Source organism: Centropristis striata, chromosome 21 (genome assembly GCF_030273125.1).
Source record: "Centropristis striata isolate RG_2023a ecotype Rhode Island chromosome 21, C.striata_1.0, whole genome shotgun sequence".
NCBI lineage: Eukaryota > Metazoa > Chordata > Actinopteri > Perciformes > Serranidae > Centropristis > Centropristis striata.
This window is the reverse complement of record NC_081537.1, coordinates 17,980,971-17,995,632: the sequence shown is the minus strand read 5'-3', so window position 1 is coordinate 17,995,632 and position 14,662 is coordinate 17,980,971. Positions and strand designations below refer to the sequence as shown.

The 14,662-nt window shown below is 38.1% G+C and overlaps 1 protein-coding gene and 1 long non-coding RNA gene across 2 annotated transcripts in view; both read left to right on the top strand.

The window, feature by feature from the left end:
• cpxm2 (carboxypeptidase X (M14 family), member 2) overlaps positions 1–2,288 on the top strand; it is a 33,217-nt gene extending 30,929 nt beyond the window's left edge. The window contains exons 13-14 of the mRNA XM_059324009.1: positions 81–180; positions 1,376–2,288. Coding sequence (XP_059179992.1) covers positions 81–180; positions 1,376–1,632 — 357 coding nt within the window. The 3' untranslated portion in view covers positions 1,633–2,288. The remainder of the gene's footprint in view (positions 1–80; positions 181–1,375) is intronic.
• Positions 2,289–11,192: 8,904 nt separating this feature from the next.
• On the top strand, positions 11,193–13,943 carry LOC131959823 (uncharacterized). The gene is made up of 3 exons (XR_009389538.1): positions 11,193–11,391; positions 11,869–11,976; positions 13,421–13,943. It is a non-coding gene; the product is annotated as an uncharacterized LOC131959823 (long non-coding RNA).
• The last annotated feature ends 719 nt before the right edge of the window (positions 13,944–14,662 follow it).

Sequence of the window (14,662 nt, the reverse complement as noted above, 5' to 3'; positions counted from 1 at the left end):
AAATTATGAAGTTTGATGGGGGTGAACTTGAGGCCGCGTTCACACATGGTTGCATCGTGAGTCATACTTTTCATGTGCAGGTGCATCGTGGGATCAAAGGTGTGGTGAGGGACCTGCAGGGTCGCGGAATAGCTAACGCCGTCATCTCCGTGGAGGGCATCGGCCATGACATCCGCACAGGTACAACATCACATTTATGCAGGATTTAAGCTATTAATGGCTCAAAATGATTGTTTGTCGTGCAGCATGTGGATATTTTTTCCTCTTCATCTCTGCAAGTTTATGTGAGTAAGCTTAGATTTTGCAATGAAAGCTGCAGAAGCTTCCTCAGGGCGCTGACTCAAGTGTCTCCACATTATTCCTCGGGAGTGAGTCACTCTTACAGTAAGTTGGTATTCCAGCACAACATGGAATAAACAGCATAATCAGAAGCAGCCGGCGCAGGTCGGGGTCTGACTTAATTTGCAGTCATAGCCAGTGTCGTCCAGGCCTCCTGCTCTGAATTTGACTATCGATTGTGCGTCCTCAAGGCAATCTCCGCTGATGCCTAAAAAATGCAGCCTTCAAAGCCAAAGTAGTTTTGTACTTAGAGCGTGAAATCGAATGTCCAAGAGGACATTAACCGTTATTATTCCTGGAACTAAGAATAAGCCACTGTTTCCTCTCAGAAACCTGGCTATTCTCAGTTGCAGTCAGAAGATATTTTGTACCTTTTCAGCTGCTTCGAGTTTGGAACTGCATGAACCCTCAAAAAACATTTGCAAAGCAGTTGTTCTCCCATCTGGACGAACTGTATTTGCCGATAAAGCAGACAGATATCTGAATGTCTGAGTATTCATTAGCTCATTAGCATTTTTTATTGAAGCATTCCAGGAAACAATTAGATTCTGCCAGCTGAATGTGAGTTATGTGAGCGCAGATGTCCACGTGTAACATTCTGGATCAGCCGGAGACAAACCTGCTGTCATATTTTATTTGTCTCGGTGGCCGTTGAGACGTGTCAGGTGGGTGTTTGGATGACTGGAAGGAAGTGACACTGTTTTTTGAGTGGTGTTCCCAGGTCACATAAAGGCAGCAGAGAGAGAGCAACAAAATCCAACATGACAAAGCAAGGCTATTTTTAAAAATCTAAATAGAAATATGGAACACCTCCCTTCTCAAAACTAGCACACAAAGAACTCTCCAGCTTTTATTTTAGGGGTTTATGTGAAGCCTTACTTCTTGGCACTGCTTAGCAGGCTTTTGCAATTCAACTTTCTAGGACAAGATTTGCATTTTGCTGCTGCTGCACAAATAAAGTGTCACTGTAACTGTTACTGTAGCTCGTGATTTAACTTTTAAGGACCCCAAATAATTGTTTTCTGTGTGTTTTCAGCTGCTGATGGGGATTACTGGCGCTTGTTGAACCCCGGGGAGTACAGAGTAACGGCCCGGGCCGACGGCTACAGCCTCAGCAGCAAGAAGTGCGAGGTCGGCTACGAGATGGGCGCCACCACCTGCAACTTCATCATCGGTCGCACCAACCTGTCACGAATCAAAGAGATAATGGAAAAATTCAACAAGCAGCCGATCAGATTGCCCGTCAGGCAGCTCCAAGCTCGAAGGTCCAGAGCGAGACGCCTGGGAACATAATGACTATACGAGGAAGAATTAAAAACAAATATCTGCTCTGATCGGACTGGGGTCAGATCCATGTCCAGGTTTGGACCTGAGTCAGATTCTTGCAGAGTGCTGTCAGAGGAATTAATGTTTGAAGATTGAAAATGTGGATTAATTTAAACGGGATGTTTTATTTGTGTGTGTTTTTTCTCTTTTTGGTTTTGTTTCCTCCCCAGGCATAAGCTCTCTCTGTGTTCACTGTTATCATCTCACACTATTTCATTCCGTCAAAGTTTATGTTTATGACCCCCACTTTTTCAATGTATATTATATTATTATTAAGACACCTTCCATCATTCCTTGTGACATCAACTGACAGAATACAATCACATTATTTTTTTAAATAAAATAAATATAAGTAACAGATGAGGAAATCTGCCTTAGCGTCTAATTTTAACCACTGTGATGAATGGCCATGACTGTCATTATGTACATACTTATTAACTTATGTAACACAGTTATGTAAACCATTACAAAAGCTTTATTATCTGCACTTGTACAATTTTCAGTACTTTACAAAAAACTTGTGGACTCGGTGACTTGTGGACTCGGTGACCTTTTGTGTGTCATTGATTTAGTTTTTTAAACACTTTGCTTTTGGCAAATTATTAAATAAAGACTATGTTTGCACAAACTGAAATTGTTGATTTGTTTTATGAGTGTGCATTTTCAATTTTTTTCCTAATTTTATTATAGGAATTTATTTTGTGGTTGTGTCATTTTTTAATAATTTCTAAAAGGTTTTCAGGAAACAACATTAATAATTAGTAATTCATTATATTACTTATTATTTATCTAATATTAATTGCAGAGATTGCAGTATTTCATTTTTACACTTTTTCACAAAAGATATGATATGACAAGATATGACATTTTAATTTATTCCTAATTTCGTTATAGAAATCTATTTTGTGGTTGTGTTATTTCCACACCACACCACCACACCAAGAGATTTAATTGTAAATTAATTCTAAAAAAATAAAAGGATTGCAGGAACATCTACAGAAGATATGGAGCCAAAAATAAAATACTTTCATAAATTTTTTTCCTGTTCTATCATTTACATGTTCTAGGACCAGGAATCGAAGAAAGGTTATACATTGTTAATAAGTACAATTATTTACAGTAGCATGATTTACTGGGATATTGTATGATTAGTATTAAAATGAAATCCTGCTTGATTGAACATCCCTAATGGAAAATAAACTTCATTTAATTCCCATAACTTAGTTGTAATCACTGTGGTTCATTCTGAGCACCCCCTCATTTGATTTGTGCAGTAGTGAGATCGTATCTTGAGAGTGTCGAGGTGGAAAGGCTCTAATTATCAGAGCTCTGCTGGGGCTTTTACGGATCACTGGCTTATTCTGACAACAACACCAGCCTTCCTCCTCTCTGGCCAACATGCAATTATAGGAGGACCTCAACCTCTTATCTCCTCCTCTAAAGGTTATTGAACAGAGGCTCACACACCTGTCATCATCTCAGAGCACTGGAGAGTATAGGGCCCAGCAGAGCTTGTTAATATTACTCTGCTTTTTGCAGCTCTATACCACAATCAGTCACTTTGAATGTGAAACAGAGGAAATTAATATCGATGGAGTGTTATATGAAAAGGTCTTGATCCATAAGAATGCTAAGTCATTGCAGTATGTCCAGATAGTGGTTTTGTTGCCTGAAAGTAGTGTTTTTAAGCCTAACCATGTTGTTTTTTCCAAATCTTGGGATAGTAGTTTTCTATCCTGACCTTAACAACAGGCTTAGGAATTAGGGCATGACGGATCAGTAGTCACATTTTCATCAGTTCATTTATATCTATTTTGAAGATTTGTATGAAAAAAGTTCAGTGGAGACACCAAAATTTGATAAAACTTTCAAAAATGTGCATAAAAGTGTTTGAGGTGATTTTTGTGTTTTTAGAAGAATAGAGATGAAAACGCTTTTTCAACATAAGTTCTCATCTGTTTTCACTCTTTGCTCCATTTTCTTTAGGGTTAGGGCCAGGTAGGAGAAAAAAATAATAAGGAGGGAAAAAAAAGACTGAGAAAAAAATACGAGAAAAAGTTGAAATGATGTCAAAAAAGTTGCAATACAGTGTTGAGGAAAAAAGTCGTAAAGTTGAGAATAAAGTCAACTTTTTGAGTTCGGTAAAGTAAACAAGCTACAACCTGATTTTCCTCAATACGTCTAATATATGTCTAAAAAATGTATAAATTATATAAAAGCAGATCTTCCCAAAACAATAGTCATAGTTACCTACTACCAAGACTGGCTCATTTATGTGTAGGGGGATTTTAGTACTACTACACCCGACATTGACGAAAATCAGGTTGTAGCTTGCTGTCTACCTGACTGTTCAGATAGAAAATAATGTTCCTCTGATGACTTATTGACATGGGAACAACAAATCTGTGAATATCTTACCAACTTTACCGAACACAAAAAGTTGACTTAATTCTCGTCATTTTTACTTTTTTCTTGAACTATATGATGAAATAAAATCATCCTCTCACAGTTTTTTTCTTCCACCTGGCCCCAATCCTCTTCTGCAGTTGCCAGTCTTTACTTCTTCTCCTGTTTACTGATGGATTAGATTACAGCAATACATTACACTGCCATCTTCTGATGAAAGGATGTATACACAGCTTTGTTTATTCGCTCTAAACCAGCTGGTGGAAACATCTCACGATCTCGCAACATTTCAAAATTTCACTCAAATTTGCTTCGACTTTAACGGAAACGCAGCTAGTGTCTCTGTGTGTTTGCTGCAGAGCCTCTGACTTTCAAATGCTGCACCAATGTTGACTTGACTTCCAGGGGGGACTGGGAGAACTGACCATTCATAACAAAAACAGAGCCAGGTCAGCCTTGTTTAGAAAGCTGTAGGGCTAAAAGAGGCGAAACCTTGCATTTATGAGCTGCACACCTGTAAGTTCCCACTAAAATCATTTTAATATTGGACCTGGTGACATCAGCATCATGCACGCATAGGACCCATTTTATTTTCAATCTACATTAAAATCTCTGTAACAACTTGTCAAATGCAATGTATCATTTTTATGCAGACAACACCATTATTTATTGGTACCCAACCTCACTTATTCAGGCTTTTGAATTTTTACAAGTTGCTTGTGCAATGCACACATTGGCTGGCTCTAATTTATAAGGCTGGATTCCTCCCTATCTGTGCTCCTTATTGCAGAGAATAAACAGTTGCTATGCCTTATGTTCCTGCACTACTTTTTTTATCTGTTCCTCATGGAAGGACTGAATATGGAAAAAGAGCTTTTAGCTTTGCTGGCCCCTCGACATGGAATACCTTACAGACTGAACTGAAACTGTCTGAATTTCTCCCACTTGGAGCCTTCCATTATATCCTGAGGAAGAGACAGCGTGAGACCATTGACCAGTGCTTGTGTTTTTACATTTTAAATTGTTGTTTGTTACAGTTCCCGCACTTTTGATTGTAAAACACTTTTGTACCTTGAAAACTGTATGTTTTAACTTCTACTGTCACCTCCCTGTAATTGTTTTTTTATAATATTTCAGAAAGTTTTTGACAGTAATTTCTAAAACCCACATAAAAATAGGAGATTTACCTTTTAATGACTAATCTTTAATGTCTAAAACCAGCCATAATTTACTGGTTTTTCCCATTAATCAGTGATCACTTTCATTATGCAATAAGACCTTGTAAGACAAATTGAGGTCCAAACTTGTCCCAAATGGACTGCAGAAGATCCCAGTGGGATGAGGTGGGTGTGGATGGTGTTGTGATGGGTGGAGGGGGTTGCACAGTGTGCAGGGCGTGCAGTGTAGTCGCTGTGGCCTGCAGCTGTGATACTGCGCAGATGTGTGGGAAGACACAGGCACCAGCTGACCTTGCCAGCAGTTGAAAGGCCAACGCTTCTTCAGAAGTCGGTCCAGCCTTTGAAGTGTTTAGAGTGCCGGGCCTGGATATCACAGGAGCGAGTCGCCATGCAGCGTCGGTAAACCAGCTCTTAACCTCTCCCCCCTTCCGTTGCTCCGGAGCCTCTGAGACAGATTAGACTCTCCGCTGGCTCGATGGACATCAAAGACGACAACCACATCAGCGTAGATTGAAAAGTTTTGTTTTCTTTATATACATTCACCAAGCTTAGACACATCTTACTGTGTTAAATGCTAGTAGCACCAAACACAAAGTACGACCATTTCGTTACACCCAGTAGTTGTTGGAATATTTCACTCAACACAACAAACGTTGACCCTATGGTGTCGCTATAGGCAAAGTCGTAGGGTGATTAAATTCACTTCACTCTATCCTCCAGGGATCATGAGAAACTGAACATAATTTCATGGCGATACATCTAATCATTTTTTAGTTACTTGTCTGGACCAAGTTGGTGGACCATCCAACCAGCAGACCAACAGAGAATGCCATCCAAGGGCCAAGCTGCTAGTGGCTCACGCTAAGACCCAGAATAATCCTTTATTATGAGTGAATTAAGTGAAGGAGATGATCAGTAAGTAAGACATTTGTTTCTCTAACCAGCTGATTATATTGTTAAGGCTGAATGTTGTAAGATCAATATCTGCTTGATCTGTGAATTCGTCAAGTGTTTGGCAAAACTCAACCACAAATCCTCATTAAAGGTGGAGTCTGTTTCCATTAAAGTCAAAGCGAAATTTTGAAATGTCATATTAAAGAAAATGCAAATTAAGGACATTTCCATCAACTGGTTTAGAGTGAATAAAAAAAGCTGCATAAACGACCTTTGGTCAGAAGATGGCAGTGTAATGTGTTGCTGTAGGCTAATTTGTCAGTAAACAGTAGCAGGAGAAAAAAAAATGTCCACCCACGAGAGAAAATGGAGCGAAGTCTTCAGGAACTGGATTCAATTGGACAACTTATAATTGTTCTTTCATGCCAGAGTGGAAACTGCTGATCAGCCATGTGAGGTAAATGTTCGCTATGTCAGAACTTATTCAGAAAAAGCATTTCCATCTCCCGTTTAGTGCATTAACTATTATTCAAAAAAGACAAAAATCACCTCAAATCGATTGTAAAAACATTTTTTGAAATGCATACAGATATTTGTTGATGAAAACATAACTTGTGAATTTGAACTCAACATCAAAACAAATACAATCATCATGATCCTTCAAAATGTGCCAGATAACCGTCCCTCTCGCTCGCTCCCACTGCTGTTCTGGCCTTTCCCCTGTCCTGTACACAAAGACAACCAAAATAGTGTTGTGTGGGTCGGTCTGAGCTTTCTTTGTTTGTTTCCCATGTACAGAGCCAGGCCGGTGTATGAACACCAGACTTCTCTCAGCACACAGAACAGAAACAAACCATTGTAGATATTCATTGAATCTGATACAACTTGTGCTGGATTAGAACCACAGACTCAACCTTTAACTATGACAAAAAACATGATTATCTGCTACTACTGCAGGGCCAAAAAATAAAACGGAAGAAGAGTAGAGACATGTATGAGTAAGAAGAGGTGACTGCACACTGACTCCTTTTAAACTGTAGCATAGGTGTTACAGGTTTAGGTAACGATCGAACCAGCTCCGCCCACCAGCAGCAGAGTCATCACACAGCTGCTCCAGCTTTGGAATTAATTAAATGTGATAATGCTGCTGCATAAGAGCTTTTTTTAGGTATTAGGTAATATTAAGTGGGAGAAAAATTATCATTTTCATAACAAATAATTCTCCACAATCCAATGCAATCCAATCCACTTTATTTATTTATTTATTTATTTTATTATTTATAGAGCATGTCTGTAGCAAACACAAGGTTTCCAAAGGGCTGCACAAAAACATAAACACAATACATAGATAACACAATAAAAGCACAATAAAAAAGATAAGTAGACAATAAAATAATAAAATACAACAAGATAAATTAAAAATAGAATAAAATAAAAGAAATAAAATGCTTTGCCCGCACAAAATAGAATACATGTATACACATAAAGACAGTGAGGAGCCCTGTCTAATGTGCAGCGACAAATGCAACACTTCAGGTAAAATACCATCAAATTGTATAGGATCCCACACAGATGATATTTGATAAGTTGTGGCAAACAAAAAGGACATTAAACAAATGTATTTACATGTTTAATATATTAAAGGCCTTGCACACTTGCACAGGTGTTTGCTCTTTGCCTTGTAGCTCCTCATTAGCTCACACAGGTGTTTGAGGTACTCTAATTAGACTTCTGCTCAGAGGGACGGAGCAACTTTGGTTCCCATTGACCCTTTTCACTGCATGGCCAGTCAATAAACCAACAAAAAAGACACATGTGTAACTATTAATTTAATGATTATCAACTAATAATCCATTTAGGCCACGTTTATACATAGCAGGGTATTTAGAGAAACAAATATTTCACCCCCTCCGTTTTCTAAAATAACATTGTGCACACAACATCGTTTTCAAAAAATGTGTCATTTACGGCAGTGTAGGGAGAATGATAAAGCCATGCAAGCCAATCAGAATCTTCAGAATCAACAACAACGAATAACACGAGCGACTTCCTGTTCCTTTCAAAACAACTAATATGCAGTGAAAATGCTGACCTCCGTGCACTCCTTCGCCTCTGCTCCTCGATATAGTATAGCAGTTGTATTTTCAATTTCAAACAGACCAAAAGCGTTTGCACAAACGTAAAAATGAGTACCACCTTAACAGCATCCATGAAAGCCAAACAAACTGTAAACATACAACGCTCACATGACGTGAAGCATTTTCTGGCGCATAGAATGAGCGTGAGAACCTAAAACCCCGTTTCTCCCAGTTGACATGAACACATAACCGGAGTATTCCAAATTCTACACTTTGCCTGGAGTTTTTAGAAATAATCGTTTCCTGTGATAAAAACTGGGTTTTCGTGTAAATGAGAGGCCAAACCGCATGGAAATATCTACGTTTTCCCTTCGTGTAAACGGGGCCTTAGATGTTCCAGTAGGCCGTATCACTGAAGTATGTATGAGGATCCTGGAACTGCCACATCTTACTGAAAAGTAGCCTTCATTTAGGAATTTAAGTCCAGGTGTTTCTCTGCTGCTGTGACATGTCTGCCATGGAGTCTAGAGCTATGTCCAAATTCATGCTCTATTTAATATGCAGTGCACTGTGCAGTGAATTCATTAATCCACCATCCAGTCCCGCTAAAAACTGCTGGACCCTAATGTGCACCATAAACAAACCCATGCTTTCATTAAAATATGTTGTTGATTTAAATGTCATAGCAGAAAAACTAAAACAACACCAAACAAAAAAAGTGTCCTTGTGGATTAACTAGTAACTAAAAAATTATGTTCCCATTTTATAAATTCTACTCTTCTTTGACAATTCCACTCCTTAAAGAATCGTCACTTGCACTTATTGTTGCACTAACGCCTCTTTTTGCACTACATCTTGATTGTTTCCCTTTTCTGTAAGTCGCTTTGGATAAAAGCGTCTGCTAAATGACTAAATGTAAATGTAAAACAACGTTGTCGATTACGTTTTTAGGGAAACATATTTTCTCCTCAGACTGTCTCTGTTTTTGACAAAAAAAATTCAGATTAAAGTCTGTGAATGTCCATGCACAGAAGAGCCTGCTGTGCATGAATGGGTCAACTTATATGTTAATGGTTCGTCTGATTTGGTACAAAAATAACACATTGAAATTCGTAGGTATGCCACGAAATTTTGTTCAGCGAGCATCAATGTAATGTTAAAAGTAATTTATATCGGCTTTCATATGGCAGATGGGCCAAACCCTGGACTTTCTACATTCCTGTCCCCTTGATGGAAGTTATGTCTGTTTTTTTAAGCTTAAAGGCTAATACAAACTCCCAGGGCTTTGAGAAAAGAATGATGTCATTTTTTTCCTTCCAGCCATGGTTTGGGAGTTCTCGCAGCTTGTTCTCTGGGCAGAACTTTTTTCTCATGTGGTGTCCAACAACTATTATGTGATTTGCCCTATGAGGACTTCCCAGGGGTTCTGCACTTGAGTTTCTCTTGAAGTATAAAAATGTCCTGGCCAGAACTAACTCTGTTCTTGTTCTTGCCACCTTGAGAAAAAAAAACTAATTTCTCTGTTCTCTCTGGAGTATGTATAAAGGCTAATACATACTCCGCAAGAACAGAGAAATTTGTTCTCGATCCCAAAGCTGCAAGAACAGAATGATGTAATTTTGTTCTTGCAGCCCCAGGAGAGAGAACACATTTCTCTGTTCTTGACACATCATCTGGGCAGAACTTTGTTCTTGTGTGGTGTCTGAGATCTATTGTTTGATTTTCAGAAATTTGAATTTAAATGAGACGTGTGCTGCAGTGGGAGGGGCCAGTGAGAACTTCCCAGGAGTTCTGCAGTGGAGTTTCTCATTAAGTATGAAATGTCTTGGCCAGAAATAACTTTTTTCTTGTTCTTGCCACATTGAAAACAAGAACAAATTTCTCTGTTCTTGTGGAGTATGTAAAGGGCTCAAAGGCTAATACATACTCCCAGGGCCTTGTGAAAAGAATGACATCATTTTTTTCTCACAGCCCTAGTTTTAGAGTTCTGTCCGCTTGTTCTCTGGGCAGAACTTTTTTCTCGTGTGGTGTCCGACAACTAATGAGTGATTGGAGTATTAGCTTTCACTTTTGTTGTTCACAAGGCTTTATACATACTCCGCAAGAACAGAGAAATGTATTCTCTCTTCCATGGCTGCAAGAACAGAATTATGTCATTTTGTCCTGGGATAGAACTTTTTTCTCATGTGGTGTCCGACAACTATTGTGTGATTGGTCAGAAATTTGAAGTGGGAATGTGAAGTGTGCTACAGCGGGAGGGCCATATGATGACTCCCCAAGAGTTCTGTACTTGAGTTTTCTCGTTATATGAAATGTCCTGGCCAGAAAGAACTTTGTTCTTGTACTTGCCACCTCAAGAAAACGAACAAATTTCTCTGTTCTTGCAGAGTATGTATTAGCCTCAACTTTTATTGCCTAAACCAGATGTTTAAAAGAATGATTGCACTGTAGCCCTGGAGTTGTCAGGTGTTGCAGTCACGTGTAAAAAACATTGCTCATCAGGTGTCACATATCATACGCGATTTGTATGATATCGTACAAATCCTGAGAATATATGGAGACAGTTTGTGACCATGTAAAACCAAAGTCAAAGGTGAGTTATTTACATAGCAAACTTACTCATTTTAACCCCCCAAAAATGATCTCTAGCCAAATTGCGACTGTTTTAACAACATTAACCACTCTTTATAATGTGGTTTTGTTGCTGATCACAACATTAACCATGTATTATAATATTTAATTGTATGGGAATGTAATATTTAGGAGAACTGTGGTGGAAATACAGTAATGACACTTTGGAGCAGCAGCCACATGTAACCCTGATTTAGAGCACTAGAAAATACCGGGTTCCTTAAATGCACCGTGGTTTTTCGGTAGTTTTGGCCGGTAGTCAGATTTCCGGAGCGCGCCCTGAACGCATCACCTGCAGCTCTCGGTGTGTGTGAGGGCGTGACAGAAAAACAGGAGAAAAACTGAGAAGGCAGAAAAACTCCATGCTGCTATGAAATACGCTGTTCTCCAGTTAGCACACGATTAAGAGTTTTCTATGAACATTGGTGAAAGCTGCTGTTAGCAGTGAACCACAAACGAGTACCTACCTCGAAGACGCCGAAGTTGGTCGTAGGAGAAGCTCAGTCACAGTGTTTTCCTCAACTTTTAGAACTATTCTGGTGAGTTAGCTTAGCTCAATTAGCGCCATCATTGCGGTTCAATGCATTGAAAAAAAAAATAGTCGGAATAGTCGGTAAATGTTTAATCATAATGGAGGTGTGTTTTTCATAATATTGTGACTATGTGATGGTTTTATATTGATTATAAAACCATCACCCATTTAATGAGGCTATGCGCAGCTCAAGTTCCGCAGCTGTTATAAACCCAACTGCGAGTGATGCAGGGAAATATGGTGTTTACATTCAGTGTGTTACAAAGTACGGTATATTTGTCATGATTCAAGCTGCATAGATAACAATTTATTTCATGTGTTTAAAAAAGGGGAATATTTAAATCATATGTATGGTTTAACTAGTTAAAATGCAAGTTATTTTTATTTTAAAACCAAGGACATTAAGGGAAAAAGACATTTTAAAAAGTGTGAAAGTCTAACGGTTCTGCATACTTGTGTGCAGACTTTTTTTTTTTTTTTTTAGGGACGATGCTGTCTGTGCCATGTGAGGAACTGCTTCACCGTGGTCCAGGACTTCATTGCTGTTCGTGGATGACATCGACACAAGGATGCTTGCCGTACCAGGAGGGCGGTAGGAACCAAAACAAAAAGGAAACCCACTTGAGAAGCTCTTTATCCATTTTTTTTGCTACTTTATTCCGCCTGGAACTCAGGTTGTTTTTTGATCTTGGGGCCCAATACTAACCAATAAATGACAGTTGACAACCAAGATAAACTGATAACTGAATAAAACTGACATCATAATTGAAGGTTGACAACAGAGAAACTTTCAAAGTAAAATGGATTAAACTGGAAAGACAAACAACTTTAACTGAATTTAAAAGAGTATAACTGAGAAACAGTGAAGTGGTACCATATTTATTTTATTTTTTTCCTAAAACAAAGTGCACCTTTTTCTTTTATTCTTTTCCTATTTTTTTTTTGAGGTATTGAAATATTTTTTTTTTTACATCCATTTTGGTTGTTTAAATTATTGTTTGTGGTATATTTGAGTAATTTATTTTTACATGAAGATATTTCTACTTTTAACAGAATGTAAATGAAACTGATCAGGATATCTACATAAAGATAGTTTTCTGTTTCATAAAACTGTGGTCCGGTGTGTTGTGTGGGTTGGAGGTCTTATTTACTCCCTTACAGAGCCTGCTACTACCAATCTCCTTTCCCAAACCTATAAGATCATTGAGCGTGAATCTGAGTAAACCTGTGATAATTCTGAGCTGTATGGGCCTAGGTCTAAGATTTTTGATACAGACCCTAGATTTAGATATTGTAGATATTATACTTAGATCAGCAGCATAGATCTCTTCTATAAAAGAGAGGGACACACGTCCAGGTTACACACACATATGTCATTCCTGTACACAGTCAAACAAAAAGCATGTGAGACAGAAACCAGAGAACAAGTGGGATAACGAGTACCACATGCTTTTTGTTTATTGATAAATGAAGCACACAGTCATGCTGGGTCCTAACACAATTCTCACAAATCCATCTACATGTCATTCAGACGTGGAGGCAAATCCAGGTTAAGGTTTTGGGGGTTTTCAGGAAACAAAGCAGCATTCATAGTCGTTGTTACAGTCTTTTTAGAAAATATTTTTGCGGTTTTGTAACAGAGAAAACAATCCAACAAACATAACATTTATGCGTTGCTATCACTGGCCTTTTCATATTTTTTTTTCCCTTTTGTGCTTTTCCAAGTACCTGTCAAAAGAGATGTTATTCTACGCTTTTTTTCCCACCAGTGAGTGGATGAATGTGTCATTTTACATTCACACATTTAAAAATGAATCTGCACTGCACCACTGTATTAAATTGCTTCAAAGCATGAGTATATATTTCAGACAAAGACATATCATGGATTAAAGATTCAGACTTCTCGAGCTTTGAAGTTAAACTCTTTTGATTTGTGGATCCAAAGTTAAAGGGGAAAAAAAACAAGAAACATTTTGTTGTTTTACAGAGTGAGGTGTCCACTTTTCACTTTGAGTTGTGGTTTATTTCTCACTCAGGGGGAGTCAGTTGACCGAGTGGGTTGAGGCCAACCATGATTAAGCCGTGTGTTACGGTCATCGCCACCCACCTGAAGATAATCACTGACTCCTGGAGTGTGAATCAGTGGACAGAATCTCAGACGAGGCCAACTCATCCAGCCACTGATGTTGTTTCATTACCACCTGTGCCGTGGTGCGAACAGAAAAATCGCTTCCCTCTGGCTCGGACTGATTGCCGGTGGAAACAGTCCCGTTTGATTCAAAAGCTGGAAGTCATATCGCTCCTCAAACCCTCCCGTTGTTTCTTAAAGACATGATTATGGCACTGATTCATCACTGGACTGTGGTTGCAGTGCAGGCGAGCAGAATCTTTTACAGTCGTGTATTTTATTTTTCTTTCATCTCTAAATCTCCTGAACGACCAGCATTATAAATATATCCCACTACAAAGTGCTGCATAGCCACAGACTCATACATAGTAGGTTATGTGTCATGCCTTCGAGCTCCACTGCTCAAAATATATTAAAAACACTTAAAACAAAAGGCCACAAGGTTGTATTTGGGTAACACATCCTATCATTACAGTGAACATAACCAGCAGTGGTGGAATGTAACTGAGTCTATTTACTCAAGTGCTGTACTTGAGTACAATTTTGTGGTACCTTTATAGTTCTGCACCACATTTTGAGGCAAACATTGTACTTTTTACTCCACTACATGAGCAGTATCTTGAGAAAATTAACATAAATGCATCAATAATAATAATTCAATAATATCTTTAGAATATATATATATATATATATATATATATAATATATATTAATATATATATTCTATTAATATATAGATATATATTAATATATCTGCATTACGAGAACTTTTACTTTTGATACTTTCAGTACTTTTAAGTAATTTCACAGTGTGCCATTAGTGATTTTACTTAAGTAAGGGATCTGAATACATTTCCACCACTGATACCCAGATAACCTTATTGTAAAACACCAGAAAATGGAGAGGAGAAAAAAAAAAGAAACTGGCAGCTTTCATTGTAACTTTAATCATAAAACTTGGGTGCTGAATCATTTTAACAAAAGTAAAACCATTATTTTGTGAGTATTCAACAACATGTTTTTTTTCACCAATGGTAAACTTTCAAAGCCTCATTGGAGAAGAAGTTGCTTAATATGGACAAAATAATTGTTATTTAATATTTTTTAATGGGTTGTAAGTTCTGGATACTCATTTTAGAGGTCTACCAAG